This window comes from Sorex araneus, chromosome 1, assembly GCF_027595985.1.
Source record: "Sorex araneus isolate mSorAra2 chromosome 1, mSorAra2.pri, whole genome shotgun sequence".
In the NCBI taxonomy this organism is placed as follows: domain Eukaryota; kingdom Metazoa; phylum Chordata; class Mammalia; order Eulipotyphla; family Soricidae; genus Sorex; species Sorex araneus.
Window position 1 is genome coordinate 29,969,808 of NC_073302.1, and position 22,879 is coordinate 29,992,686.

Genomic DNA, 22,879 nt, shown 5'->3' on the forward strand with positions numbered 1-22,879 from the left:
TCCCATTCTTCTTTAGGTATTGTTTAATGCATATAGTCAAGTTTTCTTTGTGACCTTGGTTTTTCTTGTTTCTTCTTTAGTCTTTTCTGTTGACATGATTTCTATAAAAGTATTAAATCTACACAAAAAAATCTATACAGGATTTGTATACTGTTACACGTTACACAAAGTACTAATTTAGTGACAGTAGGATGTCTACATGTTCTCTGCACTTATTAACCAACATAAATTCTAGCAGTGATTCTGGAAAAAAAGAGTTTTAATATTGAGGCAGCAATCAGTTGCAACTCTTTTAACCAAAATAAAACTTAAGCCCTTATGTCCCATAAAAAAGTTGTATGATATTAATTTAAGGAGTACCAAAGACATAAAGTTGACGTGATCAGTGATGTTCTGTGCACTTTTAGTAGTAGACCTCCTACCCTATCAAAAGGAATTCCAAATTCTCTGCCTGACTTTAAGATTTAATGTGACTACTTTGCTATGCCTTCTTGTGCATCTCTAACTGAACTTTGTGTTTGGTGATTGCAGGTGCTTTCTTTTGTTTATTTATTCTTACTGTGCTTGTATATGACTTGGTTTAGGGAAGGTACTTCATATTAATAATCTAAAACTTTTATAATAGTCTAACACAAGTTTTACCTGCCTTTGGATACATCTTTCAGTTTTTTTCCCTTAAGTGTATTTTGAAACTTAAGAGTGCAAAAGCTTTTCATAAAATGTAAAAGAAGCACGTTCTTGTCATTTTTCAGGTTATTATGCCAGTTCCTATAAGACACAAGAAACCCCATTTGGATCAAAAGCTTCTGAATAATCTTCCAACTCAGTATCTATTAAAATCTGGCTATTTAGAGCATTCAAAACCATGCCACCTGGTGCTTAGGAGGAATGCAGAATCTCAGAAGCTGTTCTGAACAAGAAACAGGTCTAAAGTTTATCAATATACCCAGATAATTCTCATATATATGAAAATTATCAAAGATATGCACAGACTTGATCAAAACTTCAAAATAAACTTTATTATTTTGTTTCCTGGTTAATGTTGGGAAGTTATATTTTTATATCTGAAAATAATAGAGAAAAATAATTATATCTTGTGAAGCTTAATGGTACATATACACATAAACGTATGTAATATTTAAACCTTTATAAATGTTCTCTTATGTTGACATAAGTGAGTAAATTATCAAGATACTCTGAAGCTACAGAAAAAATGGTGAATATTCTGTGATATGTTCTCCAAAGACTGTATCATATACACAGAGCTGATATATGCACGGTTTTGTCATAAGGAAGTCACACAAGCTGATAATGGGTTGGAATATGAGATCAACAACTATTTAATGAGATGTTGAGTTTTCAGTTTATGCCTCCAATTATTATTAAGAGTCTATAAAATATATGATATCAGTGTTATTAGCCTTCATCAGGCACAGGAAAAATATGCGCCCAAAATGAAAATTGCTGTAAAATTTTTATAATCTTTATTGTCAAATCAAAACTCCAGTTCTTATTCAAGAGTCTTCTGGGAAAGGTTATGAATTTAGGCTTGTAAATAAAAATTAGAAGCTTCAGAAACCCCAATCCAAGACTATGTCCCCAACAGAAAGAATGATTGCTTCTTTATGCATGTTTGTTATTAGAAGTAGATCTACATACATTCACAGTGGACATAAATACTCTCTCATCTCCCCATCTTCATTGTATATTGGTTACACACATTGTTGAAAATAACTGGATGTCAGAAATTCAAGCAAACACATATTATAATATATTTTTAAAATGAACTGTTTTGGTAATTTGTAACTTTTGTTTCTTGGCAGTGAAAACATTTTGTGTTAGATCTTTGATAACCTGAAACTAGAAGATATGGGTAAGATAAATCAGACTTTTGTGTTAGAATTTATTCTTCTGGGTCTTTCAGGATACCCAATGATAGAGATTATTTACTTTGTTTTAATTCTAATTATGTATCTAGTGATTCTACTTGGCAATGGTGTTCTGATCATAGCAAGTGTCTTTGATTCCCGCCTTCACACCCCCATGTATTTCTTCCTTGGAAACCTCTCTTTTCTGGATATCTGTTACACTTCCTCTTCTGTTCCCTCCACTTTAGTAAGCTTAATATCAAAGAAAAGAAACATTTCCTACTCTGCATGTACAGTACAAATGTTCCTTGGATTTGCAATGGGGTCAACAGAGTGTTTGCTCCTTGGTGTAATGGCTTTTGACCGCTATGTGGCCATCTGTAATCCTCTGAGATACTCTATCATTATGAGCAAGATAGTATATGTACTGATGGCTTCTGTGTCTTGGCTCTCTGGTGGAATCAATTCAATTGTGCAAACATCTCTTGCCATGCAATTGCCATTCTGTGGGAAGAACATTATCAATCATTTCACATGTGAAATATTAGCAGTCCTCAATCTTGCTTGTGCTGATATATCCCTCAATATTATCACCATGGTGATATCAAATATGGTATTTCTGGTTCTTCCACTGACAGTCATCTTTTTCTCCTATATCTTTATCCTCTACACCATCTTGAGAATGAACTCAGCCACTGGAAGACGCAAGGCCTTTTCTACCTGCTCAGCACATCTGACTGTAGTCATCATATTTTATGGCACCATATTTTTCATGTATGCCAAACCCAAGTCTCAAGAACATGAGGGAGACGAGTGGCAGACAACAGACAAGCTCATCTCTCTTTTTTATGGAGTAGTAACCCCTATGCTAAATCCTATTATCTATAGTTTGAGGAATAAGGATGTAAAAGCTGCCATAAAATACCTGTTGAACAAAAAATCATTTCAGTAACTATCTACTAGTCAGAAAATGTGTTTCTTTGTAACATGATCTCAGGTTGTAACATTGTAACATTGGACTCAGGTTATATAGGAAAACCTTTGGATAAATCATGGTTGACATATATTTTCATTCTCCCCTTCACCAGCTTGTTCAGTTATGATTATCAACACTTGTAGTTTGCAATAAAATTTGCTTTAACTTGTCCTAACTTATATCTCTTGGACTGGAGCAATAGTACAGTGGGTAGGGCATTTGATAGGGTTCGATTCCTCCTTCCCTATTAGAGAGTCTGTCAAGCTACCGAGAGTATCCTGCCCACATGGTAGAGCCTGGCAAGCTACCCGTGGCATATTTGATATGCCCAAATCAGTAAGTCTCACAATGGAGACGTTACTGGTACCCACTTAAGCAAATTGATGAACAACTGGATGACAATGTGACAGTGCTAGTTTAGATCTCACAGTCAATAAATTTCATTAAAACCTCAGTTTTGGTCATAATCAGAAATGAGCAGTTCCCATGTACTATGTGAAAGTGTTCTAGAAAACAGTATATCATTTTGGGAATAGTGAGTCAAGAGTTCAATAGTCAAATACCACAAACTACTTGACAATTGATAGACTGTTGTCTGTAAACCATAGTTACCCTAATTACAGAAAAGAAACAAACTAAACCAAGTCCCAGTATATTTACTCCTTCAATAAATTCAATACGGTACCTATCACCAAGTTCACAAAGTCCTTAATAGCAGAATTTAAGCTAAGACTTCAAATTGATAAATAAATTAATTATTATCGCATCTTTGTATTATAGTCTAGTAACTATAAGAGCTAGTTTTGCCTCCTAAATATTACTCTGTCAAGATATTTTCTTATCATATGGGCTGGAGCGATAGCACAGCAGTTGGGCGTTCGCCTTTCACGCGGCCGACCCAAGTTCGATTCTTCCGCCCCTCTCGGAGAGCCCGGCAAGCTACCGAAAGTATCAGCTACCCGTGCGTATTGGATATGCCAAAAACAGTAACAATAAGTCTCTCAATGAGAGACGTTACTGGTGTCTGCTCGAACAAATTGATGAGCAACTGGATGACAGTGATGTATATATATATATATATATATATAGAGAGAGAGAGAGAGAGAGAGAGAGAGACAGAGAGAGAGAGAGACAGAGACAGAGAGAGACAGAGAGAGACAGAGACAGAGAGACAGAGAGATAGAGACAGAGACAGAGACAGAGAGAAAGAGAGAATTAAGTGAGGGGAAAGATAATTTCAGGAATATTGTCTGCTATGGCAAGTGCACAATATATGTTGAAAAGATTTTACAACAGTCTATATGGAAAAATGAGCATCATTGCAAATCATCTAAGTCAGGGGGAGCATAGTGGATAATTAGGCCAAAGCGCAATTCTGATTTTCCTGATGTGCCCTTAAATGTTCAGAAGCAGTGATAAAACAGGGATTGTGAAATTGAAATTAATTTGTTATTTTCTACTGATTTGAAATTCCCCAGTTTTCTATTTCCTTTTCCTATAGATAGATTTCTTGACTCTATGACCAGAGCTTCTAGAGGAATCTTTGGGATATATATACAACTTTCCCATAATCTTTTATGCCAACATGATAGCTAGGCTTTTTAAATTTTCCTCCTCAATTTTAGAGAATTTAAAAGTAATTTTTTAATTATGTAAGATAATTCTATATTTTATAATGTGTTATATCCAAAACACAATATACATGCATGTGTCATGTAATATGTATGCATACACTTAAGTAACCAAAATTCATTGTCCATGTTCTTATTGTAATATGAAACCGCACTTCCCAGGGAACATGTCTTTGATACAACTTGTTCCTTTTCTAGAGAAACAATGAAGTAATCTTGGTGAAGACTGTAAAGGAAAGCATACAAGAGCCAGAAAAAAAAATGTATTATTTCTCATTTCAGTACTTTTTTTTTCTGATATGAATGCAGAGCATATAGTAACTTTAAGAATTTCACTTGTAGATTCTTAATGATATGACCAGCATAAATGTTTAAATAATATTATTCCCCTAGCACTAAAATAATAGTAATTAAAAGTGTTGAATATGTCAGATATGCAAATCCAAATGTAGATGTTAGTTGTCTAACAGGCAAAACTTAGTTTTAATTATACAGAAACTGAAGTAATCAGTCATGACTCTCCCACAGATTTGTCAGTTATAACTCTGTCTGGATATTTTAATAGATAATCTATAATTCCTTCAATTATCAGACTTTTCTTATCCCAGACATGATTGTTAAGTACAGTTTCTTAGTGAGACAATGGGATGATTATTTTTTACTCATTTTATTGCATTACTTTAGTACTTTCTCTTCTCAGGTACCCAAGAGATTACTTACAAAGAGAAGAGATTAAAACCCCCCAATTTTATCTCTCATCATTTTGAATTCATGAAGAATTTTATGGTAGGCATAAGTTTGTAAAATTTTGATTACTCCTAAGTTCATAAAGTATCCGAAGCATATTACCCCAACTAGGCAGTCTTTATATCTCAGTGATATAAGATTTATATCTTCCGATCATTTTGCTATTCTATTAACCACTGTCTGAGATCTGAAAAAAAATTATACCATACCATCTCTGTCATATGGTTCTTTTGATGAGTGAGGAAAACTTTAAAAATGCTGTGACTTCATAATTTTTTATCATATTTCAGTTTATTCATCTACAGCTTTGGATAGCTTACTAAATGAGTTCATATCTAAATTACCGGTCTTATAAAACTAATATAAGTGTGGCCCCAAAACTAATAAAAATATTAACCCTGAATTAATTATTGATATATGAATTTTAGTGTACATGCATAGTATAGTTTGTGGTATATGTATGTATCTTTGTGTATATCTGTGTCTATGTGTATACATAATAAACACCCTTTCCTGAGTTAACTATTATCCATCCAAACCCATCTCTTCTTTAAAATTGTGTTCAGTTTTAACAAGGTCTGAATAACAAATCAGAATCTAAATAAGAAATAAGAATCTAGGATTTAAGTGAAGACTTCAAATGAAGATTAAAGACATTAACTAGTTTCTCTTGAATGAATCCCATTTGATAGTGGTATATTATCATTTAGAAAGATTGTTGAATATTGTTTGATAATTTTTTGCTGAAGATTTTTACATCTGAGTTCACCAGTGATCAGTGGAGGTATATTTACCTCATTGCTATGGGATATTTTGTGGTTATTTTAAACCTGATTCAGTTGATAGAGCTAAACTGTAAACTAAGAACAAGGAAATGGCTTTCAAGGTCTTTTTTCATATGTATATTTTATTTTCATAAAAGTAGTGCACAATAGTTTATTACAGATAATATTCAAACACCAATCCCACCACCGATCACCTTCCCACCACAGTAAGAGATGTGAAGATTGTTGTATTTCATTCTGAAGCCATGTAAGCCCAAATATAAGAGAATACAAGCAAGTATGTTAAAAACCAAACAAATGTGTGATACTGAAAGTTTGTTTGTGTGTGAGGAGAGTGTAAGAGTAAGTGAGGAGAGTGTAAGAGACTCCAGGAAATTCTGTGGCACTCTCTTCCGGGAGCTTTAGTTCATAGTCTTTGGGTCTTGGCCGCTAATGAGATTACATCGAACCAGGAGCAGTTTGTGTGTGTGACTGCCAAACTACCGGAACACTGGGGAGCTGGGGGTTGGAGGCCCAGTCCTAATCTGAGTGGTCTTGGAAATCTCAGTCATGGGTTCCCGAGTACCTGTTTTTTCTTGCCCGTCTGCTCTTGAGTGAAGTTCATCTTGTCTTGGGTGAGGCTGGTCCCCTCTTGTGTGAGATTGATCGAGCGTGTGGAGAGTGGCCTTGAGCATGGTGGTGGTTGGGTTCTGGAAGTTTTCGCTGTGGGGGTTCTGCTTGGGGTGGAGAGGGAATCTCAACCCATACCCATCTGAGATACCCTGGTGAAGAGAGCTTGGCGTGGCGTCAAGAAATTCTGCCCCTTCAGACATAGAAAGATTGCACTCATCTGTGAAATATAAAATAACATAGTGGGAGACTAACACCCAAGAGCTGTAGAGATAAGGATTAGGAGGTCTGCTGCACAGCTTGGAAACTGGCCTCACATGCTAGGGGAAAAGGCAGCTCAGATAGAGAAGGGAACACCAAGAAGAGGATGTCAGGAGGACCCATTCGGGTTGGAAGATGCGAGCTGAAAGTAGACTATAGACCAAACATGATGGCCACTTAATACCTCTATCTGCAAACTATAACACCCAAAAGGAGAGAGAACAAAGGGGAATGCCCTGCCACTGAGGCAGGCTGGGGTGGTGGGGGATGAAGTGGGGGTGGTGAGAGGGATACTGGGATCATCGGTGGAGGAGAATGGGCACTGGTGGAGGGATGGGTAAACAATCACTGTATGAGTAAAATGCAAACACAAAAATTCATAAGTTTGTAACTGTACATGACAGTGATTCTCTAATAAAAAATTAAAAAAACTTATTTACAATAAAAGAAAAACATATTTAAGAATTTTTATAAAAGAAAGAAATTCTGCCCCTTCAAGGGTTTTTGAAGACTTAATAAGAAATTAAAAAAAGTGAAGATTGAGAATTCATTGTTTTTAATCTTTTTTGATTTCCTTCTTATTTTCCTGTTATGAAGACAGATTTCATAATTTAAGTTTGAATAATTCTCTTAAATCATTGCTGTGTTTTGTAATTTTTAGTATGAGGTATCAACTATATTTAATTTCTTGGAAGGATTCATAGTAAAGACATTTTACATAGGTATCAGTGACTCAGAATGAACACTAAATAATGAATATAGCTGAACTAGTGAATAAACGATCATTTGAGTTAGGAGGTTTTGATCCGGGGCTTCTATTTTTTTTATCTGACAACAACGGAGCTGATATTTAGCTTTCATCCATTACTGTGGTTGTAATAGCATTTGTACTGTTTGTGTAACCATCTGGCAGTTATGGATACCCTGGGACTACAGAGATTATCACGTGGCCTAGGGCTAATAGCTCAAAGAAACTTATGCAATGAATTGGCCGGGAGAAACCATCCACACAGATCACCAACTGCTGGTCTGATGACAAAATTTATTTGGGGAAAACAATGATGTTATAGGGACAAAACAAATGCAGTACATGAAAAGTGTGAGAGATGAGGGGACATGAGGTAAGGGGAAAGAAAAAGGTCATATTTATGGCTCTGGAAGCTACATGGTCTAGGAATAGTACAGAGACCCTATGATCTAAAGCACAGGCAGACCTGTAAGTCTTTCAGATACCAAGGATGTCAGCTTCCCACGTTTCAAGCTCCGGCTGCCATAATTGCAAGGTCATAAAGCTATACTCATCTCCCACGAATGCCAGGCTTCCTGGTGCCAGTTTACCCTCATCAAGGCCAGGGCCAAGAGCTTGTCCATAGCAGCCCAGATGGTCAGGGAGCTGTTCCTGGAACAACTCCAACACTTGAGGATGGCATTTTTTCTGATTTATTAATATATTTACAATATAGTCAATAAATACTTTGAGTACTATCACTTACAACTAGACAGAGGTGTATTTTAAACTTTTACATTACTTTTGTTGAGAGACTTTGTGCTATCGCAAATAAAATATTTTGAAACTTTATGATTTTTGAATTTAGAATGTTAAATTATAGTTTTATTCATGTTCCATATGTGCATTAGAAGAATGTATTGCATATAGTTAGATATTTAATCTTATTAATTGTTTTGTCAAAAACTGCATCACTTTCCACATTCTAGTTGTGATTTCACATGTTTCTGTGCTCCTCAAATTAGTTTTCTCTTCTGTTACCTTGGGAAAATATTAGCCCTTTGATCAAATAATGGAATATGTTATTTTGGATATTACATATTTACTCTCTTGAAATTATTTTTAATGATTTAATGGACTTAAACATGCTTTAGTTCAATAAATTTATAGGACTACTAGACTCTGTGTTAGACATAAAGCTTAAGTGATTGCTATATACGCATTGATGAAAGAAAAGAATGTTTCATTTTTCAATCTTCTTTTATCCCTTCTCACATTATTCTGTTAGTCAACTAATCGATGTTATCTTTTCATTTAATTTTAATATTATTACATTTTAGTATACTAAGAAGTAGAGATTTTCATAATCTATGTTTGTAAACAAGAAAGCAGGATAAATTAAAATGTCTTTCCCAATACAATACCTCTTGTCATTTAATTGTGTAATGAAATGATAGTCTGAGCAAAAAGCTTATGATTTTTCTATTGCTGGCCACTTGTACTTTACCTGATAGTGTACTTAATTAAAAAAAAACATATCTCAAAATAGTGTAAAGACTTAACGGGGCTGTTAATCTACCAGAAGGAAATACTGACTTGGACTCAGACTTGGATTCAAACTTCCAACGTACCATGGGTAGGCTACTAGTTGTGTATTATAGAAAACAAAAAATGAAAATTGGAACAAATTCTGGATGTCCCTGAGATGCTGCTACTACCAGCAAACTTTGAAGAACCATGGCTGATGTTATTATACTAACATGAACAGGAAACAAACTTGTGTCCCTTATATTCATCAAAATTTCCTTCCTTCCTTCCTTCCTTCCTTCCTTCCTTCCTTCCTTCCTTCCTTCCTTCCTTCCTTCCTTCCTTCCTTCCTTCCTTCCTTCCTTCCTTCCTTCCTTCCTTCCTTCCTTCCTTCTCTTTCTTTATTTCTTCTCTTTCTTTCTTTCTTTCTTTCTTTCTTTCTTTCTTTCTTTCTTTCTTTCTTTCTTTCTTTCTTTCTTTCTTTCTTTCTTTCTTTCTTTCTTTCTTTCTTTCTTTCTTTCTTTCTTTCTTTCTTTCTTTCTTTCTTTCTTTCTTTCTTTCTCTCTCTTTCTCTCTTTCTTTCTCCCTTTCTTTGTTCCTTTCTTTCTTTCTCCTTGTTAAGGAGAATTGAACAGAAGTTAGGGCAAAGGAAAGCCATTGTTTTCTTTGTAAACTAATCCTAATTCAGAAATCAGAACATAGAAAAGCAAAATTGCATGTGACAATATCTAAAGTTTCAAAATTACTGTAATACGAATTATAGAAATCTTGTGCTTACTCAAAGCTCTGTTACCTCTTAAGGTACATTCAGTAGTAATAGTAATAGAATGGCTAATGTTTATTGGGTAATGTTTGGAATATTTCAGTCACTACTTAATGTACTCTGCAGGAATTAGTATATTTAAGTTAATGAGGTAGTAATAATTACCTGTTAACAGAAAATGAAGGTATTATGAACTTGTTCTTACAAATTGAAATAATCATATCCTTCCACTTAGTATGTGTTCTATATTTCAATTTCCATTTACTCTGTAAGGTGTTAACAAAAAGGAATAAGTTCCTGAATAGATTTTTCTGACTCAATATCTTTAATAGAAATGTCATCCTTTATCCTTATACTGGCTGTGTGTTATGTCGCTACACTCTTTAGCAAATATAGATCATCTCAGTTTGCGGTCAACTCTGATTTAATAACCTTGTTCAAACTTTGTTGCTCTCAGTTCATCGGTCAATTGACTCTCTTTTTTCCATTTCTTGTCTTTTTATTGCATATTTTGTCAGTTATTAGTTTTATTTCGTTTTACTGCTTGCTTAGAAATTGTGTGATCCAATAAAGTAGGAAAAAGTCTTCCTAACAACAGTTGTCTTCTCAAAGTTTTAAGAGGATCTCTTTGGCACCATATTAGTTCATAAGTTACATTGTAGGATGTATTATCAGGAGTCTTTTTCTGTTATGTTAGTCTTATTATATATCAAATCTAGAAAAGATATGGTAGCTTAAAACTAAAGCTGTTCCTCTATCTTATAATACATATTGCATAAAAATAAAAAATCTTTATTAATAACTCTTATGACAAAATGTCAGTTTATGAAATAGATATTATACTGAATCAATTTTATTAATCATTTTTTCTTTTAGAGGCTTTTGGTCTTGGTGATTGAATGGGAACATCTGGTAGTGGGGATTCAAACCAGGGTCAGCAAGATGCAAGGCAAGCACCTTCATGGTATATTAGCTCTCTGACTCCAATTTTTCTTTTAAAATAAACATTTTCATCTCAGACATAAAAGGTGCACATTTCCATTTTTATTTATAATATTTGTTATTTATTGGGCATATATTATGAATTGGACTGGAGCAATATTATGACGGGTAGGGTATTTGCCTTGCATGCATCGGACCTGGGTTCGATTCCTCTGTCCCTCTTGGAGAGCCTGGCAATCTACCGAGAGTATCCCACCCGCACGGCAGAGCATGGCAAGTTACCTGTGGTGTATTCAATATGCCAAAGACAGTAACAACAAGTCTCACAATGGAGATGTTACTGGTGCCCGCCCGAGCAAATCAGTGAACAAAGGGACAACAGTGCTACACTGCTACATATATGAATCAAGCTGTCTTTTAGACTGTTGGATAAAATCAGAAGTTCTTATTCTCAGAAAACGTATCTGTGTGATAGAAACAAATTACAAATAAATATATACTATGTTATTATATATTAACATTCCATTGTATAATTGATGAATGATATCTCAATTTCAGATTAAAAAGTACTCATTAGGACACCTTTTGTCTTTAGTAATTTCTAAAGGTTAAGAGCAACTATGCTTTGCTGTGACTTCTTATTATATCCAAAATTTATTCATCTATTTTTAAATCACAAGAATATATTTTATTTCCGCAGTTAGAACAAACATCTAATACTAAAAGAAGCAATCAAAATATTTATATCTTATGTTTCCAAATGCCACATCATGAATTTGTTCCATTCGATAATTTTCATTTTGAATTTTGCATCTGCTGTAGCTGGTATCCCAAGTCACATTGTGCAAGTCAGTGTTCACGTCCTGTCAGAGAACTTTGTCCTGCCCACCATGTTCTTCACAGCCGTCTTTACATCCTTGTTCCTCAGACTATAGATGAGAGGATTCAGCATCGGGGTCACCACTCCATAGAAGAGGGAGATGAGAGCGTCAAAGATGTCTTGGTTATTTGTCCCAGCTGAGCTTTTAGACTTGGGCTTTGCATACATGAAGAAAATGGTTCCATAGAATATAATCACCACTGTCAAATGAGATGAACAGGTGGAGAAGGCCTTACGCTTTCCTTCAGTAGAAGGGATCATCAGAATAGTGGCAACAATAAAAATGTAAGAGATGGAAATTATTAGCAGTGGAATAACCAGAAATATCAGATTTGACCCTGTCATGCTTATCACATTGATTGTAATATCAGTACAGGCCAGTTTTAGGATAGCCAGAATTTCACAGACAAAGTGATTAATGACATTTGCACAGAATTGTAATTGTATTGCAAGAGATGTCTGCACCATTGAATCAACAAGCCCAGCGACCCAGGATCCTACTGCCATGGGCACATAAACACTTTTGCTCATGATGACAGGGTATCTCAGTGGGTAGCAGATGGCTATGTAGCGATCGAGGGCCATCACGCCTAGAAGCAGACACTCTGTGGCTCCCATGGCAAATGAGAGAAACATTTGCACCATGCACCCAGAAAATGAAACCCTTTTAGTCACTGTCAGAAAATTGTCAAGTATTAATGGGACAGAAGAACTTGTGTAGCAAATGTCCAAGAAGGAAAGATTACAGAGGAAGAAATACATAGGGGTGTGTAAGTGGGAATCATTGATGATTACTGTGATAAGGATTCCATTTCCGAGAAGGATAATCAGATACATCCATAAAACTAGCACAAATAAAACTGTCTGTAGCTTTGGATGGGCAGAAAGCCCAATGAGGATAAATTCTGTCAACATGGAGCCATTGTTCCTTTCCATATTACATATGTCCTTTCTTCAGCAGAACTCTATGAATGATAGAACAGAAATGTATTAATACAGAGACGGTGAGAGCTACCTCCTTTAAGATTCATATTTGCATTACTCAAGTTCTATATTTGGACACACAAGTATTTCTCCAGAGTTTTTTTTCCAAACTATGAATTAAACCAGTAGAACTGGAATCTTAACTTGATTTTCTCAAAGTTGAGGAAGAACATATTTTGTTACAGGGATGTTTGGATGCCAAAACAATTTTTCCCATTTATTAGTTCTTTCTCTTAACACTTCTGAGTTTTCATATTAATAGTAAACTAGTCACATATTGCATGGATGCAGTAGAAAGTTGTGCTTAAAACATTGCAACTTGTATCTTTATATCAGTACAGAGTCTATCTCAATCTTTAATGAAAATATGGACTAAAAATTTTTAATACATATGAATTGGAAATATTTACAATGACAATTATAACATGAACAGAGATGTAATGGTATTTATTATAGATACCTAATTCATTCATTTTTACTTCATATAAAAATTTAGGCATCAACATTAATAATAAGACTTTACTTGGACTGTACCCATTTAACTATGTCAGAAATGTGCGATAAATTTTTGAGGGGAAGCAAGTAAAATTTATACAGAGATATAAAACAAGCAAGAAGAGTTTCTGGTTAAATTTTCAGGGGAGGAAGAAGCACTATTCTGTTAGAACCACATATACTCTCCTGCTTTATTTCAGTTTAAGAGTGTTGTGTTGAACAGATGGCGGTACTTAGGACGTAGGTGTCCTGCAGTAACATACTTGGAAGAGGTGTAATTTTCTCTTTAAAACAAATGCAATTTTATGAACCAATGGTTTATCAATAAAATCTCAGAAGGTTCCAAGAGGGTTGGTTTAAAAATCATCTTATGATAAGAATCAATGTTAGTAATATGCATTTTAAATAATTTTATTAGCAACATAGTAATGCTAATTTATGTATTGAATAGAGTACTATACAGAAATATATTTTAAATTATTTTGTTCATCACAACACAAGAAAACATGGATTGTTATTGAATGCAAGATTATTTATATTTCTTATACATATGGTAAACATCATCAGTAAATAATAATATAACTAGACTAAATAATATACTAGACAATAATTTCAGGATATTCATGAGATGCATTAGATGAAAACAAATTTGTAATCTTCATACAAATGATTTGATGTTAACAGAAAGTAATTACCTAATTTTGGAAGAAATCTATAGATCAAAACATAGAGCAAATTACTATTCACTAATAATAGAGAAAACATACTTTCTCATATAGATGTGGAATAACATTAGAATGTATCACTGTATCACTGTCATCCTGTTGCTCATCGATTTGCTCAAGTGGGCACCAGTAACATCTCCATTGTGAGACTTGTTAGTGTTTTTGGCATATCGAATACGCTACGGGTAGCTTGCCAGGCTCTGCCATGCAGGCGAGATACTCTCAGTAGCTTGCCGGGCTCTCGGAGATGGATGGATGAATCAAACCATGGTTGGCTGTGTGCAAGGCAAACGCCCTACCCACTGTGCTGTCACTCCAGCCCATTAGAATGTATACGCTTGTAAATAATATCAAGAATGTTTTCATGCCCTGGTCAAAATAAGAAAATGAATGAAAGTAACAAAAAGAGACTAAAAATTGATCAGAGCTGATGACAAAAATTAAGCATCTAGTCACCATAACAAAGCATATGCATCTTTGCCAAAAGTATTTACAATATTAATAAAAACATACATGAGAATATGTAACAGGTCATTTTTATGGAATAAAATTAATTTAAGTCTACACATTCAATTAGACATATTAAGTTTATTTTTCTCAAAAATAATGAGGATTAATGAGTTTATATGAAAGAATTTATTTTGTGGAAAACAAGGTAATTTTATTTGGGTGTTTCCTAATAACAGAAATTTTATAATTTATTATTATATGTGACTTATAATGTTTAACATTTTAAAAAATGACAACAGACTTAAAGAGTTAGTTCAGTATGCTATAATTTTACTAAAGCAAAGAGAAATTTCCTTTTCGTTCAAAGAATGTGTCACTGTTTAGTTTGCTTAGTCTTGTAAGTGGGGTTTATGGGAGGCCATTCATCTCAGATATTTGTTTCAAGGCCTCACCAACTTGCTAATCAAATAGCCAATAAATTTACAAACCAATGATCAAGTGGCCTGAAACATGTAAATCTTTATTTTATAAACTTTAAATTAGTAATGTTTCAAAAATATTGTATATATATATAAAAGCACCCTAAAAGCTTTATTAGGGGCTCGATAGATAGTAAAATGGGTAGGACATTTACGTTGCACATGGTTGACCTGAGTGAGATCCCAGGTTCCCACATGGTACCCTGCTTACTTCCAGAAGGAATTCTTGAGTCAAAGACAGAAATAAACCTTGTTTTTGCTTTTGTTTTGAGCACAGCCAGATCTGTTCAAAACAAAAACAAACAAAAAATTAAATTTAAAAAATAGAAAAAAATTGAAATATTTTCTGACTTCTTACCTCACTAAAATTTTCAAATGTTTTTATTATACACAGGAAAATTGGAGCCTCCAGAGAGATAGTATAGTAAAGTGCATGCCTTTCACATGGCCGGCCTGAGTTTGATTCTGGCTATAACACTGCACATAGTCCCATGAATACCACCAGGATGAATTCCTTTGCACTACCCTGTGTGGCCAAAGAATAAAAAGAAAAAGAAGATTTAAAAAGCAAGTTATATTTACGAGTGTGAGAACCTGATGAAAATTGATTGGGAAAAAATCTCTTTTACATTTATATAATTTAAATATATCATTTCTCTAGTAAAAAGATAAACTCTAGACCTGTACTGAAATCGAATGTAGTTTTACAAAATATATTTTACTCTTTTCACGTGCACAGCCTGTGATCTTTGCAGTTACCTTACAAGGGAGAGAGTTCTCTTTCCTATTAAAAGCAGGAAGTCATTTAAGCAGTTATTTATATGGAAAAAAAGAAGTTCACAATCCTTTTCTTTTTCCTTGTCAAATATTTATTGGACACTGAAAATATTGAAAAGACTGTTATGATGTAATGTTTCCAAAAACTTGGAAACTACTAGTGGTGGTGTCTTGTGTTGAATAGTTACAGTCACCATCTAGAAGCTAGGACTTCATTCTATTACATGTTTAATGGATGACAAGGAAAAGCACAGAAAGATCATATATGCCTTTTGCATAAATCAAATGTGGGTTCTGTTTTATAAGTCCCAATCAACAGCACATAACATTTAACAGGTATTATTCTTTTATTTTTCTTTTTATACTTTTTTTCTTTTTATTTACTTTTATTCCTTTTTTTTTCCAACAGGTATTATTCTAACAGACTACTTTTCCAAATTGCCAAACAAACATGCTCTGGGTCATAATTATTCTCACTTAAGAGTGTGAGATCCAAGGCTGGAATGACAGCACAGTGCGTAGGGTGTTTGCCTTGCAAGCAGACAACTCGGGTTCATCCCTGGCATCCCATATGGTCCCTGGATTCCAACCAGGAGTAATTTCTGAGTGTAGAGCCAGAAGTAACCCCTGAGGATCGCTGGGCGTGGCCCTCAAATAGACAAATAAAAAAGAGTATGCGATCCAAAGTTACATGCTTAGGGAACTCAAATTCAGATTTTGTCCATATTCTAGGTAAGTTACAGAGATAAGACTATATTGCGGGGCTATAACGATAGCACAGTGGGTAGGGTGTTTGCTTTGCACACATGGCCTGCATGGGTTCAATTCCCAGCATCCTATATGGTCCTCCGAGCACTGCCAGGAGTAATTCCTGAGTGCAGAGCGAGGAGTAACCCCTGCGCATTGCTGGGTGTGACCCAAAAAGAAAAAACCATTCTATATTTCTCATTTATAAAGTTATAAATAGGTCTTTCATAGGTTTATGAGAGAATCCAAAGTATGATACAATGCAATCACATTGGAGGCTAAAGGTAACATCTAAATGCTTTTTCAAAATTCAATTGTTCAGCATACACACATATTGTGGAAGGTTATTAATCTTAGAATTTTATTGTTTCCATAATCACTAAAGGGTTCACCAACTTGCTAATGAAATAGCTCATAAATTTACAAACCAGTGGTCAAGTGTAAAATAAAATAATAAATTAAATTAAATTAAATTAAAATTAAATAAAATAAACAAGTGCTTATTTTATTTTTCAAACTTTGATTATTAATATTTTAAAAATATTTGATAAGTATGAACGCTCCCTAAAAACTCTGTTTGGGGCTGGATAGATAGTACAACGGGTGGACTATGTAAATGATTACTGGTTTGTCAAGTTGGCGAAGCCTAGCAGTCTAAATATAGTAGATTTAGAATCAAACCAGAATGATAGACACAATGAGAATGCATTCCTTATTTCTGCCTTAATTTTAATTGAACAATTATTTTGAAAATAACTTTATAGGCTATATGATATCTCATTTATTTAGAGAATCTTTAAGAACATTTTAATCATGACTGCTATAACAAATGCTGAAATAGCTTCATTGCAGTTCCACATATTTGGTACAGAATGCAGATTTTTTTTTCCAGCAGACAACAGGTTCAATGGTTGTTCAGATTGCTTGCCTACTGAAGAAAATAAAAGATAATAGACCTGTTTTGAAATGTATCTCTAAAAAAACAAGACAGAGGGATCTATTCTATTTGTGTCAGAGGGAAGAGTGGTGGAATAAATGGTTTTGAAGAAACAGGTCCTACAAAAGAGTACTGAATTTTATGTTTGAAGACCTAGATTTGAAACTAAGATTTGGAATTTTCTTTTTGTCATTCTTTATAATGAAGCTACAATTCCCATGTAACATACCCAGCATTGGTTGAAATTTTATAACAGTAAATAAAGAGAACTTGCAGATAAGTAGAAAACATGGATTCAGTTAAAGCATTAAAAATTTTGATGTCTTACCATAATTTGAATGATAATATTGACTATGGAGAAGAATATCATTTATACAGCTTGAAGAAGAGTATCCTTCTCTTGGTTTGAGATTATCTTACATCCTTATGAACGATTTTACAAGAAACAATCTATTTTATTTAGCAATTTGTTCAATAAAGTGAGGAAATATTGATAAGAATCAAATAGAAATCAGGTGCTGTAATTATTTTTTTTCAAGGCCCAACTTACCAGTGGTTTATTCCTTCAGGAAGAATAGATGAGTCTTAAGTTATTCTGATTCCTGTACTCACAGATTGAATTAGAAAAAAATAAATAATATAACGCAAGGCTCTTGGTTACTGTGTCATTATCTGTGTCTGCATATTTTTGCACCCCAGAAACCTCCTCCCAAAGACCAGCTATCAGCACAGAAAGGCAATTTAAATCATTTTGTGGGATGAACAGATGTTTCAATATTTGTGAAAAAGTTAGGAATGTAAACATGCAGGATTAAAACTTTCTAAAACTCAAGGGAGAGTGTAGTTAGATCCAATTATCTTTATAATTGGTAGATACCCAAGTAGTCATGCAACTGAAATGAAAAACATTTATCACCATTAACATTAATACAATTTTGAAGACTTTAAGACTGAAAGATTTGAAATCTTATCTTTTTACATTTTTTAAGTTATCTAAAATTTCTGATGATTAATACTGAAACATCTTTATTTGAAAAGTGTTTTCAAAATCTAATGTGGTTTCTTAACTGCTATAAAGTTAGGGCATTTATTCATATTATACAAATATAAACTCCTTGACTCTGAAAGTTGAAATATTTCACTGGAGGTTATCCAGCAAGTATGTGAAATCTAGCTTTTGTGACTCCTAACTCCTGCAGTTTATTTGCAGCAGTTCCCCATCTCTTACCTCTTGTTAAACTGAAACAAATAATCAGATATATCATCTCTACTCTGCAATTAAAGCTGGGAAGTTTAGTAAGAAGAAGGTTAATAGTTTATCACATATCAAAATTTAGATTCAGTTTTCCTCTAGATAAATGTCAAGCTAACACAAATGGAACAGAATGTTACCTTTTATCAGAACAGTTTCTCTGTTTTTATTTTTATTTTTATTTTTATTTTTTGGCTACACCCAACTATGTGCTTAGGTTGGGTGTAGATCTGAGATCTATGTTCAAGGTTCACTCCTGGTTGTACTAAGGGGGATAATTTTGTGGGGGTAGGGATTGAATTGGGGTTGGTCATGTGCAAGGCAAATACCATAACCTCTGTACTAGCTCTTTAGTACTCCCCATCCCCCCCGCCTTTTTTTTTTAAATTGAATCACCTTGAGATACAAGACGCAGTTACAAAGTTGTTCATGACTGGATTTTGGCCATACAATGTTCCAACTCCCATCCCTTCACCACTGTATCGTTCTCACCACCAATATCCCCAGTTTCCTTCCCACCCCACCCCAGCCCACCTCTATTGTAGACACTTTTCTTCCTCCCACTCTGCTTTTAGGTACTGTGGTACCTAAAATGTATTGTTTATATGTTACTGCAAATGCATTGTTTATATACTTTACCTCTTTTCAGCACTCAATTATTTTCTAAAGTGATCATTTCCAATTATTATTGTCATAGTGATCCATTCTCTGTCCTAACTGTGTTCCCCCACACTTGTGTTTCTGAACATGGATTCATCTTTCTGTATCTCATTTCTACCGTCTTTTGTTACTATTCTCATACTATTTTATTAATTTATTTATAATTAAAAAAAGTTTTTTGCAATAATTTATTACAGTCAATATTCCAACACCAGTCCTGATACCATTACACCATTCTCCCACCATTATATTCGAATTTTTCCACCACCACCCAAACCTGCCCCCAAATGCATAGTAAATAATTTATTTTGTATTGCTCGGTATGAATAATCGGGTAAAAATTATCTGAAGAAATTTTCTTAGAGGAAAGTGTGAAGAGTGTAATATCTCACCCTGGAGCCATTAAGCCCTTGTATTAGAGATTATAAACATGTTGTTACAGGTTTGTCCCTTGTGTGCTAATATATGTGTATGTGCACGTGCACACATGCTAATATATATAATATATACTATATAGTATATATGGCAATGTATTTTGATATACATATGTTTAGATATATATATATGGCAATATATATATGTTGATAGAAATACATTGTCATCTACATCACACTCCATCAAATGTGATGTGCTATTCTTGATACATCTGTGGGGTAGAATATGAGGTGTCATGTGGCTGCGAATGCAGCCATGCACTCCAGGAATTCTAAAATTTTAAGTAGGGTAATATAGCTAGAGTAAAAATTTTAACTGATGGATAACTTTGGGGTGTGGAGGCATCTCTGTGGCATGTTCCTCTATTTATCTTCTGAGATTTATTTGTGAGTTTCTGGTTCATGGTCACTAATGAGCTTATATGGTGCCAGAACAGTTCGTTGGCATGATGGACGGCTTCAGGAAGCTCAGGGAGATGGGAGGAGGTCATCCATCCCTGACTCCATGAGACTCTGGAGATTTCAGTCACAAAACCTACATACCCAAGGTTTTCAGCAGGTTCATTCTCATGAATGAGGCTCATCCCAAGCCTGTGGAGATCGGCTGTGAGCATGGTGGCAATTGGGTTCTGGAGGTTTTTGGCTGATAGAGCTCTCTTGGGGCAGGCAGAGGAACTCAGTCGTCCCCATCCAGGGTGTCCTGAATTAGACAATCTGGCTCAAGGTGTGGAGGCATGTTACTCTCTCTCTTCTGAGATTTGTCTAGTATTTTTTTTAATGTTCTGCACATGGGTGTGATCATTCTCTGCACTGACTCATTTCACTCAATCTGATACTCTCCATTCATCCAACTATAAAGAAATTTCATGACTTCACTTTTCCTAACAGTTGGGTTAGCACTTCTCTGGGAAGAAGTGCTATAATTTCTTTATCCAGTCATTTGTGCTTGGGCACTTGATTCTGGCTGTTGTGAATAGCGCTGCAATTGGAATGCAGATGCCTCTTTTGATTCATGTTTTGGGGCCTGTAGGGCATATTCTCAGGATCCTTATTGCTGGGTGATATGGAAGCTCAATTTCTATGGTTTTTTGAGGAATGTCAATATTGTTTTCCAAAAAACCTTTGACCAGTGGGCATTCCAACCAGCAATGAATGAGAATCCATTCCCCCCTCATCTACCTCAGCACTGGTTGTTCTTGTTCTTTTTGGTGTGTGCCAGTCTCTGTGTTGTAAGATGATATCTCATTGCTGCCTTGATTTGCATTTCCCCGGTAATAGTGATGTAGAAACTCTTTTCTTGTGTATTTGTTCATTCATATTTCATCTTTTGGGAAATTTCTATTTATTCATTCTCCCATGTTTTGATGGGATTCTGTTGTTATTTTTTTGTAAAGTTCTGCCAGTAACTTTGATATTGACCCTTATCATATGGTTGTTGGGTAAGTAATTTTTCCATTCTGTGGGCTGTCTCTATCCTGGTCATTGTTTTCTTTGAGGTACAGAAGCTTCTTTGTTTATTGTAGTCCGACTTGTTTATCTTTTTTTCTACATGCTTGGTCAGTGGTGTTTTACCCCTGAAGATGCCTTTAGCTTCAATGTCATGAAGCATTCTGCCTATGTTTTCCACTAAGTACCTTTTAAAATTCAGAACTAATATCAAAGTCCTTAATTCATTTTATTTTCCCCTTTTTCACCATGACATACAGTAACAAAGCTTTCATGTCTGATCTTCGATTATAAAATCATCAAACACCCATCCCTTCACCAGTGCACATTTTCCACCACCAAAATCTCCAGTATTCCTCCCTACCCCCCATTCTACACCTTCTCCTACCTGTGTGGCAGACAATTTGTACAATATTTCACTCTACTTTGGTTACATTAATTATTTCAACACCAGTACCACCACCACTCATACCTGCCGAAAAGGCAATGCTAGACAAGCCGTGCAGCCACAGCTCTAGGAATTCTAAAATTTTAACAATTAAGGTCTGGAGAGATCTCTGCAACAAATTGCTCGGTTCCAAGATTCATGTTTGTGTCTCTGTGTGGGAGCTTAAGTAAACAGTGGCAGTATGTGGGCATCATCTCTGAGTTGCATTGGGATTGGGGGAGGAGAAGGACCTACTTCTCCCCGTCCTGTAGGGCCTGGCATTTGCCGCCACCGCCACCCTGTACCTGGAGCTTTTACTGAATTCTAGAAGATGGCGGCAGTCGGGATTCCTAGCGGAGGGACAGCACCTGCTCCCATCTGGAGTGGCCCGGTGAAAGTGGCCTATTGTGAAATCCAGAGCCATCTCTGCAGCAAGTTGCTCGGGTCTGAAATTCGTGTATGTGTCCCCTTAATCCATTTTGTTTTGCCATTCGTGTGTGGTGCTAGATAGAGGTCTGAGTTCGTTTTCTTGCATGTAACTCAACAATTATTCCAACACCATTTGTTAAAGAGGTTTTGCTTGCTCCACTTCATATTTTTGCTTTACTAACAGAGATCAATGATCATATACTTGAGGCTATGTCTCAGGATATTAAGCACTATTCATTGATCTGAGGATCTGCAACATGCTGTTTTAATTACTGAAACTCTGTAATACAGTTTGAAGTTGGGGAAAATTATGGCTCCCATCTTCTTTCACTCCAGGATTACTTTAGTAATTCAGGGCAGGGGTCTATGTTACTGTTCCATGTGAATTTTGGGAGTGTTTGTTATAGGACTTCAATGAATCTGTAAAATGCATTGTGGAGGATTGTCATTTTGATGATATTAATCCTCCCAATTCATGAATAGGAAAGTGTTTCCATTTCCTTGTGTCTTTTATTCCCTAAAGGAGTAGCTGTCTTTGTATAGTTGCTTAACCTCTTTAAATAGGATGATTCAAAGGTACTTGACTTTTCTGAGGAACAATGGCTTTTGAATGGCTTTAAAAATCTCTCTCTTTCTCTCTCTCTCTCCCGTTTCATTATTTACAGATAGAAACCATTACTTTTGTGTATTAGTTTTGTAGTCTGTTACTTTACTATATACATTGATTGTTTTTAAGAACTTTTTAAAAAAGAGTCTTGAGGATGTTCTAAATACAGTATCATATCATTTGCAAATAGTGAGCGCTTAACTTCTTCCTTTCCTGTCTGGAAGATCTTGGCACATTTTTCTTCCCAAATTGCTATGGCGAGTATCCTAGCACTATATTGAATTGGAGTGGTGAAAGCGGACAACATTGCCTTG

The 22,879-nt window shown here is 34.9% G+C and overlaps 2 protein-coding genes across 2 annotated transcripts; one reads left to right on the forward strand and one right to left on the reverse strand.

The window, feature by feature from the left end:
* Positions 1-1,801: 1,801 nt before the first annotated feature.
* LOC101556118 (olfactory receptor 13C3) lies at positions 1,802-2,820 on the forward strand. The gene has a single exon (XM_004600441.3). The coding sequence runs from the start codon at positions 1,870-1,872 to the stop codon at positions 2,818-2,820; it is 951 nt and encodes a 316-aa protein (XP_004600498.2). The 5' UTR covers positions 1,802-1,869.
* Positions 2,821-11,692: 8,872 nt separating this feature from the next.
* LOC101555851 (olfactory receptor 13C8) lies at positions 11,693-12,652 on the reverse strand. The gene has a single exon (XM_004600440.2). The coding sequence runs from the start codon at positions 12,650-12,652 to the stop codon at positions 11,693-11,695; it is 960 nt and encodes a 319-aa protein (XP_004600497.2).
* Between the last annotated feature and the right edge of the window lie 10,227 nt (positions 12,653-22,879).

Coding starts and splice junctions, on each gene's coding strand:
- LOC101556118 (XM_004600441.3), top strand. CDS start 1,870: ATGGGTAAGATAAATCAGACTTTTGTGTTAGAATTTATTCTTCTGGGT.
- LOC101555851 (XM_004600440.2), bottom strand. CDS start 12,652: ATGGAAAGGAACAATGGCTCCATGTTGACAGAATTTATCCTCATTGGG.